This window comes from Coturnix japonica, chromosome 10 (genome assembly GCF_001577835.2).
Source record: "Coturnix japonica isolate 7356 chromosome 10, Coturnix japonica 2.1, whole genome shotgun sequence".
Taxonomy (NCBI): Eukaryota; Metazoa; Chordata; class Aves; order Galliformes; family Phasianidae; genus Coturnix; species Coturnix japonica.
The window spans coordinates 10,357,861-10,378,054 of NC_029525.1; the positions used below are offsets into that span (position 1 = coordinate 10,357,861).

The 20,194-nt window shown below is 38.7% G+C and overlaps 1 protein-coding gene across 6 annotated transcripts in view; it reads left to right on the forward strand.

The window, feature by feature from the left end:
* The window catches only part of ADAMTSL3 (ADAMTS like 3), a 172,682-nt gene that overhangs the window by 129,203 nt on the left and 23,285 nt on the right, over positions 1 to 20,194 (forward strand). For all 6 annotated transcript variants that reach the window (XR_001557485.2, XM_015873010.2, XM_015873009.2 and 3 more), the window contains 8 exons: positions 2,304 to 2,590; positions 9,504 to 9,633; positions 10,717 to 10,909; positions 11,502 to 11,681; positions 12,322 to 12,475; positions 16,741 to 17,821; positions 19,300 to 19,427; positions 19,723 to 19,851. Coding sequence is in view for 5 of the 6 variants with exons in the window: in XM_015873010.2 (XP_015728496.1) it covers positions 2,304 to 2,590; positions 9,504 to 9,633; positions 10,717 to 10,909; positions 11,502 to 11,681; positions 12,322 to 12,475; positions 16,741 to 17,821; positions 19,300 to 19,427; positions 19,723 to 19,851 (2,282 nt within the window). In the remaining variant the exon portion in view is untranslated. The remainder of the gene's footprint in view (positions 1 to 2,303; positions 2,591 to 9,503; positions 9,634 to 10,716; positions 10,910 to 11,501; positions 11,682 to 12,321; positions 12,476 to 16,740; positions 17,822 to 19,299; positions 19,428 to 19,722; positions 19,852 to 20,194) is intronic.

A 20,194-nucleotide genomic window follows, 5' to 3' on the forward strand; every position in this document is an offset into this window, starting at 1 on the left:
TCTGCGTGGCAGGCTGGGGGGTCAGCTGTGAGGTGGGCTGCTGCAGCCTCTTGCGCGGCTTCTGCTTGTAGGCATTGGCAAGCAAGGTGCTGTGGTGCAAAGTGGACTCTTCTTTTTTCATCACTTTCCTTGGTACAGCGACCGTATCTTTGGTGCTTTCAGTGTCAGAGAGTCATCCTCTGTCAAGTATGGCCTTTTTCTTGTTCCCTGCTCATCCAAATGTTTTCTTTTACGTTTACGCTTCCGTGGTGGTTTCTCACAGTTGTCAGGTTTCTGCGGCGGAGATTCATGTTCAGAACTCTCCTCTTCGCCTGTGTTCAGCCTGTTCATCTTTTTGGCTTGCTTTAATTTTCTCCTGTTTGGCAGCAAGACTTGGGTGATGGAATGCAGCTCGACTCGGCTTGTTGGGCAGATAAGCCTTCTGGTCTAGAGCCAAACGTTGCCAAATGTAGCCCTTAAAATCTCTGTGCTGAATCACTTGTTGTACGTGTGTTCTTACGTTGTGCTTCGTAGACTGCCTGCTACTCTCAGCAGCAGCAAAGCCAACTTTTGGTCAGCGCTCTTCACTTTTAGAGCCCTATAAAAGCGGGAGCTCTGGGAAGAAGTGCTCGATCCTTTCGGTGGGCTTGTAGCCACGGCCGGAACCCTCTTGTGACTTCAGAATCTTGTCGCCAGTGGCAACCTTGTTCATCTTTCCACCCACGCCCAGGAGCTTTAACTGCCCTAACTGCTCATGTCTTTTCTAGCCCAAGTAAGACTTTTGCATTAGGGTTTACAATTTAAGAAGAACCTCTAATAATAGGTTGTTGCTTCTTCCCGAATAAATGATGAGATATCTCTCTGGTTTGGATTTGTTTATCTTTTGTGTTTTGTTTTTTTTTTTTTTTGTAATTTACACATGGTTCAGTGCAATATCTCAGCCCTCCTCTGTCTAATAAGAGGCTTATGATTTCCTTGGTACAGTCCCTTCTCATTTAATTTTAGTTTTATTCTCTTGTCATCCAAACTTGAAGTGCAATATGAAGTCCCAGCTTCCAGTCCATCATTTAATTACAGCTGTCTTTCTATGCTTCTGTGTCTTATTTTCATTGATAACAAGAGAATACGTGCAGCTGTGTTTTAGAACCTGCAAATGGTGGATATGCCAAAAGTAGCTTGGGCAAGATACTTCTACTACTGATTCCTACATTGCGCTTATGATTTTTGCTTTAATGATTCCTGTCAGAGACTTTGGTTGAGAATGTGTTGAAAAATAAATACAAAAAAATAAAAGAGAATTCTAAACTCGACATTCAGGTACAGTGCTCACCTCTGGGGCTCTCATGCACTCCATTCACTTCCTTCTTTAATGCATATCTCTGTGTATACAGATATACATGTATGTGTTTCGGGTTCCCTGTCTTTCTTGCCTTGTGTCTGAGGTAGCCATGTTGCAGAATTTTAGGAGCTAAGAAGTCACATGGCTACATTAGTAAAATACCAAAGTAGAACTAAAGGCATTTGAATGTGTGTTCTTTTAATCTTGTAGTTCTCTGTAAAATCCCAGGCACTGATATTCAATTGGAAAACCTCCATTATGTTATAGGTTTGCTGAAAGTTAAAGAAAAAATGCTTAAAATTTTCCATCTGGATACATAACTACGAATGGATTTGGACTTTTTTAGGAACAGACCAACAGATCATTTCTTGTTCTTCCTTGTATGCAGTGTCCTTGATCCAATGAAGTCCTTAAGCACAAGTTTAACTCTGAGCACATCACAGTCCTATTGACTTGAGAAGATTGCCTGATCTGCTTAGATCTAGGCACATGCTGAAGTATTTCACTTCGGTGACTATCCCAGTTAGTTTGTGTGGCTATCTTTGGGTAGACTGTGAGATCTGCTGTTTCAGCACCAAGCAGATTTTATCTGTTGGAGTAAAAGAAAGCCTTTCTATTCAGCTTTTCCCACAGTTGTTCACTTAAAACTTGTTATGAAAAGCATCTGGCTTTGACTCCTGCCAGCACTATCGTTGAACTCAGCAGGCCTTTAGATTGCACTGGCCTGACATTTGCTAAGTTCTTAGCACTGAATGACAAAACCATTCATCAATTGGTCAGTACTCTTCTCATAAAGAACAATCTCATCTGGGATGAGAGAAAAATGAAAGACGTATTCCATTATTCAATTGTTTGGAACTCCAGATAGCATTGTGTATTATGTTATAACCACATGTATGTTTTTTAGTGGTGTTTTACTTGTGTGTATGCGGACACATTTTAGAGCTAAATGCAAACATTTCATTTGTGTTGTGCTCATTTGTAGGTTTATTCCTGAACCGTGGTCTCCATGCAGTGCCACATGTGGCAGTGGCATACAGGTGCGGGATGTGAAGTGCCGAATTCTTCTCTCATTTACGCAGACTGAGGTGGAACTGCCTGAGGAGGAATGTGAGGATGTGAAGCCCCCCACAGAACAAGTATGTCACGAGGCACCCTGTGACAGCGATCCGGTCCCCTACACACCAGAACTGTCACATGCTGAAGATGGCAGTGTGATTTATGACTGGGAGTACATTGGTTTTACTCCTTGTTCAGCCACCTGTCTTGGAGGTACTTTTATTATCCTTTTTTCCCCCCTTTCTTTTTAATCCTGACTTACAAGAACTTGGCATTTGAAATTGCCGCGTTTTCTGTTAGGGCATTAACCTGAATTAGTAATGCTGATATGTAGGAAAACAAGGATCTTCAGCTTTTATTATTTTTTTTCCTAGGTTATTAATGAAGTGTTCTTAATGTGTTCAAGCATCAGACTTTATTTGGTTGAGTAAGACGCAAGCAGCTTTTGCTACAGCAGCTTGCTTCAGTCTTGTTGCTACAAGAATCTTGGCTGCCAAGCAGTTGATAGTACCAGTGCGTTTAATGCATCAGTGATGGGCAAAAAAAAATGAACTTTCTTTTCCTGTGAACTGAAAGCTTATCATTTTGGAGGTTAAATTTCTATACTAATTGTTTATCTTCTAAAAATGCAGCGATTTTCTTCAGTATGGATACAAAATTATACTTTCTGTGATTCTGTCGCGTAGATAAAATTGTAGCATTATGTATTGCTTTCTGTCTGACTGGCCTGGAGATTGAGGAGGAGTTTGTTTAGGTCTTGGTACACCATATAACTCTATAGGAACTTCATGCCATACATCTGTCTGCAAGTAGTTAAGCACATTCCTTTTTGGATGTAATTGAATCTCTCTGTCGTCTGAAGTACATGTAACTAGACAAGGCTGCTGGTGTTGCTACTACCTACTGTACTTTGGAACTGAACAGGGAAGTGAGTTATGAAGTGTTAAGTGGAGGCAGTGGAATTATGAACACACCTATGCATGACAGGAACGATGACATCAGTGGGAAGTGAAGACAGTTGTACCCATAGCAGAAATAAAAAATGTAGGAAAGGGGAGAGTGACTACAATTGGAAGTGGAGAGCCCAGTCTAGAGCTCATAGAAAGCAGCCTGCCTTTGTATTATTCACCACGTCAAAACTTGAAGATGGAAGTTGGGAGGGATGCCCCTGAACACTATCAGCAGGATGGTAAGTGACTGACAAGTGCCTTCTTTATCATTTAGCACTGATTATACTGATTCATAGGGATAGCAGCATGTGCAGTCACAAAAGGTGATGCATCCATATCTTCCACTGCCTTCAGTAGACATGATGATTAGCACAAGTATCATCCAAGTATGTATGTATTAAAAATGGCATGATAGCAACAGCTACTGTCTCTGTTTCCTCATTTTGGGGGAATTGTTTTTAGAGGTATGGAGTCATGTTCTAAAGCAGAAACAGGGCTTTTCTTACTACTAAATTTGTGGGTTCTTTTCAGCTCTCAACAGATTTTTGCAACACAAAATTATTTCATTGCCATCTTAAATGTATTTTATGGCTCTTAAGCCAGTGTCTTTCTCAGAGATGTTCCAGAACCCTCCCCCCCACACCCCCCCTTGTTGAGATCAGTTGAAGCTCAGCTGGAATCATTTCTGATCTTTGCCTGTCATTACATGTGCACATCTGCATTGTTAGTGTCCTCACATGTGAGTTTGTCCATGCAAAATCATTTACATAACAAATTGCATTTGTTATGTAGACTAAAGGTAATTTGTGTGTAGACTAAAGGTAATTTAAGGAGAATTTCCTGAAGACAATAGATTCACTTGCCAGCACAAAAGAGCTTCAGAATGACTGGTTAACAGAATCACATCTGGCTTTGTTTTGTTCCCGGTGGAGCTGAGTGTGGATTTGGCTGTCGACTTCTGGTCTTCTCATGAATTTGTGAGGTTGCCTGACCCAGAGTTTTCCTGTAGATGCTTATAGTATTCTGTTTGTTTCATGTGAAATAAGAATAAGTCATTATAGAAGTTGGGATGCAAACGTCTTATTGTATTCTCAAGATTTCTGTGGTATTACTTGTACTACGCATAGACATTTTTCTTAGGTCCTGCGCCCAGGAAATGTGGAAAGTTGTCAGGGTGTTTTATCAATGAACAGCTTGAGAACCCTTGTGCTGTTATGCTAGTTAGGTAATAGTAATTTTTTCCTTCTATCAGTTCTGGTCCTCTTGCTGCCTTGGCAAACACTTTCAAACAGACCGAAAAGTACCTGCCGATAAGTAGTTTTAAGGAAACCAGACATCTCTTCTGTTCCCAGCTTATTGCAGTGTATTAACTAACGATCTCACTATGTCTACTCTTTTTCCATTGTGTAGTTCAAAGGATCAGATCCCTTTCTGCTAAGTTTTATGTTCAGATCTCACTTCAATTAGATGAACTCTTTAGTTACAAAGAAAGGAATGTTATCTAAGTTTGGAATATTCCAGTATAACGTAAATTATATTAGGTACTTTTTCTCTACTATGTATGTGTCTAGCAGTAGCAGTTAAAATAAATTCCTGTGGATTTCTGTGTCCTTGGAACTTCCCTCCCTTCCTTACTGCTTGCACCTCTCTGAATGAGGGAAAAGTCTGCAGGGTCTAAAAATAAGCTGCAAGGCTTAGAGCCACTGTTCTAGCAAGGGCTGAATCTCTGTTTCAGTGCTTGTCACTTGCACCTTTTTTTCTTTCTTTCTTCTTTAGATCTTCATACAGACTAGACTTTTAATTTAAATTCTCGTCTGGCCCCTCTCCAAAGCAAATGTAAAAATGCAGATGGTAACATTGTTTTGGGGGCTTTAGAAATAGGGAGAGAGATCAGTCTGCAGCTCATTATCAAACATGATCTTTATTTTCCAGTTTCCTATTCACCAGCTTCTAGAACATAGACAGCATTTGACCATGGTTGTTTAGTATATGTTTCTGCATCAGATCTCTGTGGCTTGTTGTGCAGCATATTGAATGCCATAAATCTTACTGCTTTTGAGGACTGCTACATTTTGTTGGCTGCTATCGCAATTATTTCTTCTTTCATCAATCTTTCCATAAATACTAATAGAAGTTGTCCATGTTAATTTGTCCTGAGGCAGATATCACCTTTAACATCTGTAGGAAACTGTATAATCATTCTGAAACCTGAAGATCTTCAATACCAAAAGAAATCCCAAGGTGAAAATAAGCAAACAGTGTGCTCTGACAACAAAGACAACGAGGAGGATCCTTGTAGTAGAATTTGTAGTAGAATTTGCTTGCTGTTCTGAGGATTTGATCTTATTTTTCAACATCTTTTTTTTTCAGTATGGACTTTTCTGGTCCTGATACCAGAGTCCTCAACATAAGCACAACTTTAACTTTCATAATGTTGTCAGTGAGAAGCAATAGTTGTTATTAGAATAAAGAGCATGCCTGGTGGGAATAAAAATTTTGCATGTAAATTGCAATATCTTTTTAGTGCTTTCAATCATTTATTTACAGTATTTCAAAGAGTTTTTCTCCATTTAAAAAATAATCAGATACTTCCTGGATCTCTGTTCTGAAAATGCCTTTACAATACATATAGTAGCATAAAAATACCTCTCCAAGAGGTAAATTCTGTTAATTTAATGTAATAATAATTATTAATATTTCAAATGCTTCTTAAATTACAGTTCAGGACCCCCAAAGTCATTATATTGGCTTAAAATAGTAAGAATAAAAATAAATACATCAGCATTTCCTTTTTAGTTTTCTTCATCTGTAGGTTGTGGCTTTGGAACCTTTAGGGTACAGTCAGGCTGTGTTTTTAGGCTCCTGTCTGGACCATAATGGCTAGAAGTTTGCTATTTGATTTATAAGAAACCTGAGATTCTTAGAAAAGCAATGGATTCAAGCCAAATGTGTAAGAGTTTTAGGAAAAAACAATGATTGTTGTGAGACTCACATAAAGTTGAAAGCATTTTCTGTAAAGTAGTGGGCAGTTTGGTAGCTGGTTACTCCTTTGACTAGTTTCATTGACTACAAAAGCTGTTTACTCTTTTACAGAAGGAGTATACAAAAGCATTTGCCAGTGTGAGTAGACTTGCAGAGAGGCTTAACTACATGTAGAATATGGAATTTTTCTGAGTTCTTTTGGGTTGATAGTTCAGACTTCTAATTACGAGACTGTCTAATAAAAATAAATATCTTTCCTCTTCAAAGTACAGACTTGAAGACATTCACCCTCTTACACTCACAGCAACTCTCAACCCCCATTTTCTTTTATATTACAAAGTGAAGGCAGAAAGTGTTTTTTTTCTCCCTAGCATTCTGATCTTTTAACGTGATTTCATACACTGTATATTTCAGTGCACAGAAAAGCTTATAAAAGAATGTAAATGAATGTGGTTTGAATGCTGGGTTAAAATAGAAAATATTCTATTTCACTGAATAGTGGGATAATTACTACAATAGGGCATCATATTACTGTAAAAATACTTTATGCTCCCTGCTGCATACATAATATTTTAGTTAAATTATCTACTATATTTATATTATAAGCCAAGAAAATCATACGCATAAAACTTTGCTTGTTTGAATAATAGATCTTTCCATTTTCCAATTTACATAGAATAAAAAATTCATGCACGACTGAAGTTCCCAACTAACATGAAATTATATTTGAGGAAGAGAAATCAGATTAATTGCTAAGACATCTTGACAGTTAAGTTCAGGCAAATACTGCATCAATTAACTGTAGTTATGTATTGAATAGTGTCCTTAAACTTCAAACTAAGGAACAGGAAGGGAGGTTTTAACAGCTCTGCAATACCTATTTTGTGCTTACCACATCAAAATGTAGTCCCATCTTCCTTGAAATAAGCCCTCTGTGCAGAGTATCACTACTGCTGCCCTGTAGTTAAGTGGAATGGAAGACAGACAGCATATCAACATTTTCTTCTGCTAACACAATGAAAGCTAGGTAGGTCATGCTGCAAAGCAGAAGTGCTTTAATGAACTCCAGGTGGCAAGCTGCAGTTACCTGGAATGGCATGGCTTTTGTTCATTTGGCTGACCAATTTAGTTTTTATAACATAGTGATATAAAGTTCCCATGGGGTTACTGATGATTTAGATGGTCTGAAAGGAATTTCTTTTCATTCCCCTCCTTTGTGTAAGATATTAAGAAGATATTACATATCACAACCTGGAACAGAGCAACATCAGCTCTTGAGTATGGTTTCCCACAGGAATGCGGTGAGATCAGCAAAGTTGAAGGTGTGTAGTGTAGATTTTGACCTAAAATAGAGATTATAAGGATGCTTGATGTCTGCTTCATTCCTTGTCTGGTAATGTCATTCATAGGCTCATTCTGCCAGAACATAATTTCTAAATCTTTGCTTCTCTCCTGGAGATTGTCAGGTGGGCATTTTGTGTCTAAGTGAGGAGACAGGAATGCTGCTCTTGTTACACAAATGTGTGCTGATCAATTAGACAGAAAACATTTGATTTCCTTCATTACCAGTATGTCACAAAATAGTAGAGTTCCTGGGAAAAAAAAAAAAAAGTTTGTTTTATCTTGCCTGGGCGTTTTCACATCTGCATTATTGCCCTATGATATTTGTTAAAGGCTTATTCTCAGACCTGAGGGTGAAATATGATTTACTCAATGTGTATGTTCTCTGTTAATGTAATTATTGATACTTTGATATAGTAGAAGGGAATAGGTTGTCAATCACATTTGAGGTCAGGCCTTCTGTTCTATAAAAATCTATGGCCTTGTAGATGCAGTCAAAATATTTATATAGCAAGATCTTTCTGAACTAAAAATGAGTCCCATAGGCTATCTAGAGCTCTACTGGAGAGCCTGAAAGAAACTGGAATACGTTATTGTGAAAAATGGCTGCTGGTCTGTAACTGCTAAAGTGTCTGAAATAGCTGAACTGATTCAAATATCTTGAAGAAGTGCTGTGACCTGAACTGGCTTATATGCTCCACTACTTAAGAATTATAGAGGAATGGCTGGTTTATGAAAAGAATGCTGGTGTTCATTAATGTGTTGCAAAAGACAGAAAGATATGGACCACTGGCATGGACACAAAACTTTATGTCAAATGTACCAACGAGTTCATTGAAACCAGAACTAATAATGATCAACGGTGTCAGTAAACCATTCTCGATGTACAACTGACAGAGATGCAGGAGTACTGCAGTAGCCTAGGAGCTTTTGTGTAACAGTAGTGGTGATATTTAGAGGTAATGTCATAGGTAGCATGGAGCTGTTAGTGAAGGTTTGTGGTTAAAATGCAAGCCCCTTTGAAATCTTAGAAGCTGGTCATAAGAAGAGATATAAAACTTGCTGCTGAAATCAACTTCTTCAGAATTGCTGGGAATAAGTGAAAGATAGGAAGGAAGTGGATTTGAATTCTTTGAACAGTGCCATTTTTACCTGGAAGACACAAAATGCGAATTTTAGCATTTCAGTGCTTTTCTGTTCTATTGGTTTATGTTCACTGTTATTGCTTACCCAGAAGATCTAAGCAGTAAGAGCTGCAGATCAGGAAGTGCCAAGAATGGTCATGAGAAAGTAAAGCTCTGGGCTTGGTCAGATTTGCTGCCTTCAGCAAAACCATCACACCTCTTAGGACCTGTCAGAGCGGTTAAGATAAGTCAGAGTCCCCTGACTACTTTTGCAAGCTTTTTGTATGTTTTTAATTACTTTTACTTTTGCAGATCTCTAGCTCATGAAAGTCATGGTAAGTGAGGAGTAATTTGTACCACCATTTTGGCAATTAAACCATTAGTTGGCTTGAGACCATTTTAAACCAAGCAGATACAACATCTGATGGTGCACAGAGCTTTATCTGTTTTCTGATCGTTTTCAGAGATTTAGGATGCCAAGTCAAACCTTTTAAATACCACAGGAGCATAGTGCTACATATAACTGACAAATATATTTCAAAGATATAATTCAAAGTTATAAAAGTCAAAATTATATAAACTATCACAGTGTTCTTTTTGACTGGAGAGGTCGTTTTTAAGCCTACTGTCGAAATCAGTGTTTGGAGTTTTTTCACTGAGTGTTACTCAAGAATAAGCTTTACAGAAATGTCTTCTGTGTTCAGTGTTTCATGAGTGTTTTCCTTCCAGGAACACAAGAAGCCATTGCAATGTGTCTGCATGTAGAGACAAAGCAAGCTGTCAATGAAACCCTATGTGACAGTTCCAAAAGACCACCAGCAATGACTCATGCTTGCAATATGAAGCTTTGTCCTCCAAGGTACGCTGTGGTAATGGAATCGTATTGAAGCAAAGAAATGGTTAATATGACTTGAATAAACATTGTCTTTCTCAGAAAAGAGTCAGATTGCAGGACTGCAGTCTTGCTTTGGGATGATGTTTCCCTCTTTCTGTCTTAACAAAGGTTCTTGTGTTGTGTTGCTGGGTTTTTGGTTTCAGTTTGTTTTGTTTTGTTGTTTGATCTTCACTTCTTTTCCACTCCACGTTTTTGGATTCACCATCTTCTGAAATAGATTTCTTCTGTGTATATGTTTGCTAGGGATGGAAAAACAGACTTAACTGTTTGAGAAACTGAGAAGCAAAGAATATTTCTACCCTTAATGGATGAAAAAACAAACAAACAAACAAACAAAAGACAGTGAAATTATGACTTAAAGTTACTCTAAGTTCATGGTTTTTGTATCCGCATACAGTTCTTACAGCTTTGTTACGTTTGTATGGGGATCCCAGGAAAGGAATAAAAGCAATCCAAATACAAGTAACCCCAGCTAGTCTGGTCACTTGCAAGGGCCATATGTGAATCTTTGATATGTGTTGCCTTGTTTATCCAGTGTGGGTGCCTGACATACTGATCTTTTGGCATGTTGTTTCTAAACTGCATTTTTAGTAACAACATCTTGCGAAATGTAGAGAACGAAGATTAATAGGAGCAGAATATGGTATAGAAAGCGAATACATAATTTATGTTTTGTAAATGTAAGAAAAGGTCTACTTATGTACTTACATTTATAAATGTGCTTATCAGTGGGTTGCCAACAGGCTGCTTTTTTTTGTTGTTGTTGTTTGTTTTTTTTTATGAGAAGCATTCATTTTTCGTGTAAACTACAGAGTCCGGTAAATTTGCTTGGACATAAGTCTTTATTACTTTTTGCAAATAACTTCTGTTTTTCTTTATTCCCAGAAAGTTTATAAATCTAGATTATAATTTTGGCTGACAGTCAAAACAAAAGGATGTTTTGGCCACCTATCAATCAATGTATCTTCAGTTAATTTTTGCTAAGTTCTTTTAGGGTATGAATTTTCCTTACCTTTTCTCTGAAAAATTGCTCTGCTCTTGGAACAGGTGGCAAACTGGACCATGGAGACAGTGCTCAGCAACTTGTGGAGTTGGGATACAGACAAGAGACGTTTACTGCCAGCAGCCTGGAGGATCTACTGCTGCTGCTGAAGATTGCAAAGACAAAAAGCCTCATTCTTTGCAAGCTTGTAACCAGATTGATTGTCCCCCTGTTTGGCATGTTGAGGAATGGCAACAGGTATGAGTGGGTTAGAGAAGGAGTTGAAATGCAGGCGGTGGTCTTCTGTCCAGGTACTTGAAATTCTCTATCCCAAATAATGTGGTAGGTAGCTCCTAACTATTAACATTGAAGTGTTTTAACTACTTTCAATGTAGCAAGTTAATCTGGAGTATAAAAAAAAGTCTTCTCACTACCATGCTATTGAGTACTAAGAGGATGAGGTCGAAAGTACTTTTTAGGAATTCAGAAGGCTAGATATCAGTTAGTGCAGACATCACTTTTCATTTGACACAGCAAATACAATTATCTGCTTTGGAGAAGTGTTAGCTGATGTAGGGCACAGTCAAAACTATGCATAAATTTTCTTTAGGGTTTCTACTCCTTTGTGGTTATTAATTTAATAGTTAGGTTCTCCTCAATTCTAATGTAGTAGATAAGCATTATTCTGAAGAATTTTCTATAGTCAGCTTGCTTTTTAGTTGAAAATGAATGTCATTCTTCAAAACAGCGTAATTATGGTGAGTCTTATGGTGTCTTTGTGCTCTTAATGGTGTGATGTATAAACACAGATGTATGTGCAGGTGTACATCGTATGGTCTTTTCTTCTTAGTGTTCCCGTACTTGTGGAGGAGGAATTCAGACCCGCAAAGTGTACTGTAAGCAGCTATTGACAGATGGAAGCTTCCTGAAACACTCTGATGACACGTGCCAGGATCCCAAACTGCCAACTACTAAATCATGTGCAAAAGTGGACTGTCCTCCTCAGCTGGTTGTAGGAGAATGGTCCAAGGTGAGCAGCCCCCAACAAGGCTGAACCAAAACCTTCACTTGCAATGTGAACTCTAAAGATACCTGCTTGGGTGAATAGTGGATGATCTGTGCAGGAAGTTCACAGGGTAGCGTAAGGTTTCACAGGACGTATGTCTGGACTAAACTATGTGTAGAGTTGCCTGTAAATGGGCTGTTCACATCCCCCCTGCAGTGCTGTGTTTGAGTTGCTGAGAGAAATGGCTTCTGCAAGTCAAACCTTCCGTCCTGTTCTTTCTTTCTCATTTAATGCAACTCCCTGTTCAAACAGATTTTCAAAAAGGATCTTTAGAAGATGCAACTAAAAGTTTGTGCAGTACAAACTAGAAGAATGGATGGAGAGACTTGACATAGAGTCTTTTGAACGTGCTGAGTTTTTTCTCTTAGATACTGGATTGCATTGCTCTGTTCTCTCTGTGGTTCAACATAAAGAAATATGGTTATGCTATTTTAAATGTTTCTGAGTTGTTTGCTGGAACAAGTTACCTAGCTAATATTTCTATTGCTTGGAAAAGTGCAGATAACGCAAGGATTCATATGGAGTAGAGAGATTGGTCTCTCAGTTTCAAGTTAGTATATGTGCCATGGGACACAAAGCTTAGTTTGCATCCTTCCTTTCACAGTGCTCAGTAAGCTGTGGTGTTGGAATCCAGAGAAGGAAAATTGCCTGCCAAAACCGAACAGCAAAGGGCCAATATGTTGCAGTAAATGAATCAATGTGTAGTGGTTTGTCTCCTGCACTGCTTGTAAGGTCTTGTCAAATGAGTGCCTGCAACAGTAAGTATGTTACTTTGTGTAGTTTCCTGCTGATTTTGAATGATCTGTTTATACAGTAAAATCTGTATACAGGTTAATTCACACATGTGCCTGTACTTTAATAACTATCATAAACCGAGTGTCATAATTACTAGACCAGTGATAACAGGATTGTTTTAATTTATTTTCTACAAGTCAGAAATATAGGTCGTGATCTAAAGGAGTGTTTTTTGAACACACTTTCTTGGTATATGCCTCTCACTCTCATACTCAGCTACGCTTGCTCTGATTATTTTTCCTTTATCCTTTACTCAATCTCAGTCGCAAAAAAGAGCCAAAAAACAAACAAAAAATTAAAAAAAAAAAAACAACACAAAAACACCTGTGAATAGAGTATAAATTATGAAGGACATTAGGAAAAATGTTGCAGTTCTTGCTTCTTTTTTTCATGGTGTATTTGTATTAAACTGGTCATTTAGCTTTGCATGGTGGAATTCAAAGCCTGAAACAAATCACCAGTGATAACTTTATGTATAATGTCCATCTTTCTTTGTAGAAATGAAAATACCAATCTATGAGTTTTGCAGGAAGTGGTGACAGCACAAACAGTCCTTGCAAAATCCAGTGTTTTATTTCTCCCTATAAAATCTTTTTAAGAAAAAGCTGCCTATAGGAACTGTCTAATTTGGGCGCAATGTATTTACGATAGTGATGGTAGTTGCACAAATTGCTTATGTGTAACAGCCATGGAAATACCTTGCAAATATAATACTTGTTCAATTACATGCATAATTTAGAACAGGGAGTTCTAAATGCAGTTTCCTTAAGCCTGAACTTGGCTTCTCCTTCCTGTATAAAAAAAGAATAGCAGCATACAGGCTTCAGGAGCAGGGAGCTAAACAGAAAGGAAAAGAGCCAATCAGTTTTAGGTTTGGGGAAGACCAAGAGCTTGGTTTTGAGCACAAATCACAAAGGTAAACATGTTTTGACTCAATTCATGCAACTATCAAGAAATGACTACTCTATAAATGTTGAGGCTTTGCTTTAAAAGTTCTTCACAAAACAAAATTTAAAAAAAATGAATAATTACTGATTCATACATAATATGAAACTTCTTTTCCTGGCCTTCATTTCAGATTAACGTGCCAAAAACCTGAGGTTCAAAGCTCCACTTAAATAAAGCCCTGTGGACTTTCAGGAATGTCCTTGGCATAAGGTTTAATAAAATATTTTGAGCTGCATATCTATCTGAATTTAATTAATTGTGGATAGTTGAATGACAGTGTAGCTGGTTTGCAAATAGCTTAGCACAGGCTGATATTCAGGTTACATTGTCAGCTTCCACTGCAGTGCCAAGAAAGCAGGACACTGGGTTGCGTGGGGAATATGATTGTACTGAATGGGTACAGATCAAAGTGACAGAAGAAAACTGCTGCTTTTTCCCTTCATCTCCAGAACTGTTTGGATCAAGGGAACCCCTGCAGCTCAGGTCTGCCTGGCAGGTGCTGGATGCACAATGTGAGAGATGGGGAAACTGTGGGATGTAGCCATACCCCTGGCTCTGATCTGGGTTTGGCAGGAGGAAGCAGGGCTGTGGGGCTTTGGATTCAATAAAGATTCATGAGGCATTGCACCTGCAGCTGTAGGTTCAGGCCTCCTTGAATGGGAATTGAAGAGAAGGCAGGAATGTAGGATGACCAGTGGAGAAGTGGAAAGCTAACATATAATAAAGAGTGAAGCAGAGGCATTAGTGGTGAGTGGTGTGCATACTGTTAAGGCTTCTTGGTTCTCATATGTAGCCTAGATGAGATCCTTCTTTTTTGTTGTCTCATGACAGTGTTGGGGCTTTTCAGGCTTGATCTTTTACAGTGAGACTGGTAATTGTGTCTGTTCTCTACTTAATATTGGTCCTGTTAAATCAGAACATTCCTGTCTGTGGTCTCTAAGAAAAAGGGAACAACACATGTCTTGCCCTGAGGTCACCAGGGCCTGACACCCAGCTAAAGCTGCACAGGACCACTGGAGGCCAGAGACTCAGATGGATTTGTACCAGGTGATAATGAGGTCCAATGGCTCCAATACAATCTAATGATTAAGTAAGGTTGACCTTGTAGAAAAATCTCTCCCGAACAGTCCATTACCTCAGCAGCTGCAATAGTGGATGTTACTAAGGATCCAGAAATACTTAAATGGCCTTAGATATTTATATGGCTCTATTACATATCTATATGGCCTGCCATCCACAGCTCTGAACTTTATTTCACTCCTAAACTTGATCACAAGGCACCAGTAAAAATGTATACACCCTTTAGTGTTGAACTGCTAATGAGAGTTAGTGGTCTTTCTTTTTTAAAAAAAAAATGAAATGGATGAGACTTGTTAACATATTTATAACTACACAATGGGTTTAATTCCATGTTGGAACAAGTAGTGTAAACAGAGCACAGCCTGAAGTATTTTGTGTGTTTAAAGTTACACTTACTGTGTCTGTAAGTTGGATTTTGGAAATCAAAGATTTAGTATTGGAACATTTCCCTTAGAATAAATATTTGAGGCCCAATAACTTATTAAAAACAGGTCACTAGCCTAATAATTTTAGTAAACCGAGTGCCTAAAGCAATTTATTTGTTGCGGCATGTGAAACAGTTGAGGGAACTACATATCTGGATAATGAATACTGATATAAAAGCTGTGTAATTATGAAACCATGATATCCCCACTGGTCTGAACTCATTACCCAGAGCATTGAAAATAATCATTTTGTTTTATAAGCACAAGAATGCACTCTAGGGTGTAGTTCATACAGTGTACACACTTATTGAATGCTTGAAACATTCAGCTTTTCACCTATTTCTTCACAGCATATTTGAAGCATATGTATATTAAGAGGCATGCTGTTTTTCAAATATTATTTGTGCGCCATCAATGTGGTTGTCATTTTATTTATGTACCTACCAAGTGAAGTAGTACTAGTGGTTTCAAATTCAGGCATGTTGAGAAGCATTTTGATTTGTGTGTCCATTTCCTAGCTCATCAACTTGATCTGCAGGCTTTGAGTTTTTCTGTCTCGTACCAGAAGGCTGAGCAGCAAATACAATTGTACTGCTTTCTAGCACCAGTGCTGAGTATTTTCCAGCTCTCCCCACCTGGCCAGTTTCACTGTGTGCAGAATGAGCTCAGGGATGTGCACCCTAGCTCCCTTTCTCACATGCCTTGCTTCTCACCTACCTACTGTTTGCTCAGTGAGACTAGTTGTGATCAAAGTGGGGCACAGTAGTTGCCAACGGTGAGTCAGTGCAGAGGTATCTGAAGCATTGCAGTCGTTCTCATGTTTTCTCCAACATGCCTGTCCAGCCACTGCTGGAAAGCCAGAGCCTTCCTGTGGTGGTGGCATTCAGGCAGCTCCTGGGAACCTGTCCACATCGAACTGCCTGCAGAACAACGCAGGAGGAGCTTCGTAATACCCAGCGTCTCTGTATCCAGTCTGCATGATGCTTTATGTGCTGCTGTCTGCTCATGTTAATTCATGTGATCACTGTATTCAGCTTCTCCAGCTTCTGACTTTTCCCTCTTTCTTCCCCTTCCCTCCCATCATTTTTTGGCACAGCACCACGAACACCTCATCTTTCAACCCAAATAAATTACCTTCAGTCAAGGATTGCAGGGTGGCTCTGCTTGTTGCATGCACTGTGTCTTCATTGACAGTTCCTTTCACCTCCTGTGTCGCTGTTTGGCTTCACTTAGTGAGACAAACCAGCAAGGCCAGCCAACAATTTAAATAGCAGTCCAAGGGAGCCTTGCTCTTCAGATAGATTTTGTTTTATTTAGGTCATTCTGCATTCAACAGTGCTCAAAAGCAGGGAAAGTAATAATGTGCTCAAATATTTTTTTGGTTCACTTTTTCCATTCCCTTTCATGCCCAGCCTTTCTGAGGCAGCAATAGGAAACATAACCATAAGAGGATTATGTATATAGTATAACATAGTACATAATATATACACTTAGGTATGTGTGCACCATCTATGTCATTTGTATAGGTATATGTTGCCTGTATTTTCTCATAGTTGGGAGTCTGGGGCAAGAAGTAACAGAATTCTTGGCTGGAGCAGGGGAATGTCATGGTTTCATCTTTGTCAATATTTTTGTGACTCGGATAAAAGCTCAGCATGTTGCAATCTGATTTAAACAAAGCCAGTATGAACTCTGACAACCATTCTGGGAAAAGCAGATTTTGTATGTGTGAGTGCTAATGATTAGTTACTTTTCAAGGCTTTATTTCATTTCAGAAATTAAACCAAAGCTTCCAGAAAAATACTCTACCCATGGACCTCGGATTATGAGTGTTCACCGTGTGTATATTCAGACAAGGCAAGAGAAGCGCATTAATTTTACCATAGGAAGCCGTGCTTACTTACTTCCAAAAACCTCTGTTGTAATTAAGTGCCCCGTACGAAGATTCCAGAAGTCACTTATACGGTGGGAGAAAGATGAGCAACACTTACAAAACTCTAAAAGACTTGGCATCACTAAGTCAGGGTCACTGAAAATACATAGTCTTGAAGCCACTGATATTGGTGTGTACCGGTGTATTGCAGGCTCAGCGCATGAAACGTTTGTACTCAAACTGATTGGAAATGACAACAGATTGATAGAACCACCAAATCTTAGAAAACATGCCAGTGAGATGATTAACGCAGATCATAATGAGGCCAACAGCTTTGGGGCCAAATGGCATAAAATGAGTAAAATGTGGCAAATGTGGAGTAAGAAAAACGAGCTTTATTTGGGCGAGAGGCAAATAAATGATCAACCATTTCTGAGAAATCTCGAAGCCTTTGGGAGTAATTCAGCAGGAATATTTAGCTCTCGTGAATTCAAGAACAAACGTCTGGAGGCAGCAGCTCTCCAGGGTGCCTACAGCATGGATACGGTGCAGTTTGAAGAACTAATAAGGAACATGAGTCAGCTCATTGAAACTGGAGAAGTCAGTGATGACTTGGCATCCCAGGTCATTTATCAGTTAATCGCTGAGTTATCTAGGCCTCCACCATCAACCACTGAAAAATGGAAGGGAGCCCAGGATGAGAAATTGGCCTCAAAATTCACAGGCAAATCACCAAACGAAGCTGATCGTTTCAGCACAAAAACTGTGGATAAGTTAATGTCTGACCAGAAGGTTCCAGTTATTATGAGGCAAAAGGAAATTCCTGGAGTTTCCTTTAACAAAACAGTGACTGTACGAATTGGAAATACAGTTTTTCTGACCAAGAATACTCAATCTGTCAATCTACTGTGTGAAACAGCTGGTATTAGTGAAGTGAAGTATACTTGGACAAAAGATGGCGAGACATTAAAATCCTCTGAGAAGTAAGTGAATATCTTTTTTTTTTTTTTCCCAATCACTGAATGAATTACAATATTACTATAAACTGTTAAGATACATCCTACTGTTTAATGATAAAACATAATCTGTTGTAAAAAATGAGATAAGACTCAGAAAATACTTTTACTCCATTGCTGACAAATTTGAATCTCACCTGGTAATACGAACTCCATGTGAGAGCCTCTTTGAGTTGTAGGTAGTTTGAGTAATGAAAAAGATGATTCTGAAACGATAAAGACATTTTTGGATACTTCTCAACATAGTTAACTGGTTAACTACACAGCCAAGAAAAATATACTTCTGCAGGGCTATCAATTAAAGCAAGGACACCAAACGAAGCCATTATAAAAAGCATAAATGTTTTTGGAACCACGTAACTCCCAGCAGTTATGTTTACCTTGCGAACCATGCATAATTTCCCACTAATTTGTTGTAAGCGATACTTTCTTTTTTCCATGTTATGTTGTTCTATTTATTTGTGAACACCCGTTTGATTCCTAACGTCTACTTTCATAAATTACCTTTATTTTAGCTGGTGTTTTTTCTCTTGAGGATATATAGGCAAGCAGTTTTTTTGCTTGTTTTTTCAGAGTGCATGTATGTGTGTTTATACATGCGTGTGTATATGTATGTATACATATATGTATGTATTGCAGCAGAAAGAGGCTGTGAAGAGAGAAGCAGGTTGTATATCTGTTAGGTTTGTGAAAGAGGGTTGTCTTCCAGATGTGAATGAGAGGACTTGTAGACTTGTTTGGTTGAGGTGCAAGTACTTTTTTAAGATGTTTTTGTCCATCTCTTCCTTTTGTAAGTGTACTCTGTGGGAGAATGCCTAATCTGCTGGCCTTCTGGATGAGTACATGGCGTAACTCATATAACATATTGCTGAGATAGGTAACAAGAGGGAGAGTTATGAAACATCAAGGCTGCAGTTTTCAGTCTCTTCTCAGACTGCGAAGCCATCTCTCATATCTTACCCCTGAGATGGCAGGTAGAATATCCAAGGAACCTGGTGGAAGATTTCAATGATGATAATACTAAAACTAACAAAGAAACTGTACTAATTTGGAAGTTGGATTAGACCATACGTTTGTGAACTCTATGATTCTGCTGAAAACCATTTGCTCTGGAGAAATGGATTTCTTGCCAAGCCTAATACTTTTAATTGTGCTGTTGTTCCTGTGAGTTTTTGGTTAGCAGCAATAAAACTTGCTGTCCTCCAAAGGGCTGTAATTACACTGCGGCTTTGCAGAGGAAGGATATCTGAAGATCCTTCCATGCGTGTATACTTTAACACTCCTTTTGTCACCAAAGAGCAGGCAGAACTGTTTCTACATGCACTGATCCAAACCAATAAACTACTAGTGAGGAATTTTGCTGCTGTAACTCTAACTCTTGCAAGAAGATCCAGCTGTGTTTGTCCCAGGGCAGTGACATTTGTCTTTTCTTGAAAACTCTGCAGAGTTATCCTGGACACCATTGGAAAAGTGCAGATTCTCAGTCCTACTGAAAAGGAACTTGGTTCATATGGATGTCTGGTAGTTAATGACTTTGGTTTTGATATGGAAACATCTTTACTGCTGCGTGCAGGTAGGATTGTAGCATCCTTAGAATTGGGCATGCATTCATTTTATGTATAAACATCTATCCCATATCCAACTTGAAATAGTTTCTTTTGTAATCAGTCCATGAAATCCTGCCTGATTTAACAGGCTACAGTGAGACAGCCTTGTTGCTCTAAAACCAGAGCAGACCACAACAGAGTCTCTGTTTATACCACCTTTATTTTGTGGCTGGTTCTTTGCAAACAGAGTTCTGTGTCAAACGTGAATCTATACTTATGTCAAATAATGCTTTTAAACTGATTCATTCTTTCCCTTCTAAGAGGTCCCTGTCATCTTGTTCTCCATGTCAAATGTAACGTATCTGGAAGCCAGCAATCTCTCTGCAGTTGTTGGAGGTACAATTGTAGCAAATGTTGGAGCAAATATCACAGTTGAATGTCCTGTGAAAGGTAAGCAAGAACTCCTCTGAAGTTCTTTGTAATGTTCAAATAAGAAAAATTTGAATGAAGTTACCAGCAAAGGCAGCAAATCATTGTTCAGAAGTTGTTTACTATTACACGTCACCCAACAGTCCTGTCATTGTAGTTTACATGTATGTGTTATGTGTTCAAACTGGCTTTCCTTTGAAAGTGCTTTTCTTTCCATCATGATGTCTGAGGCTCCGCTACAGAGCTTAAAGCCCACCAAAGTGAACAACTATATTGCTGCATTAGCAGGCATAGCCAGCTGACTCTCTCATCAGAGACTTTCCCTTATCCCTGCTTGAGCTGCACATGTGTCTAGACCATTGTT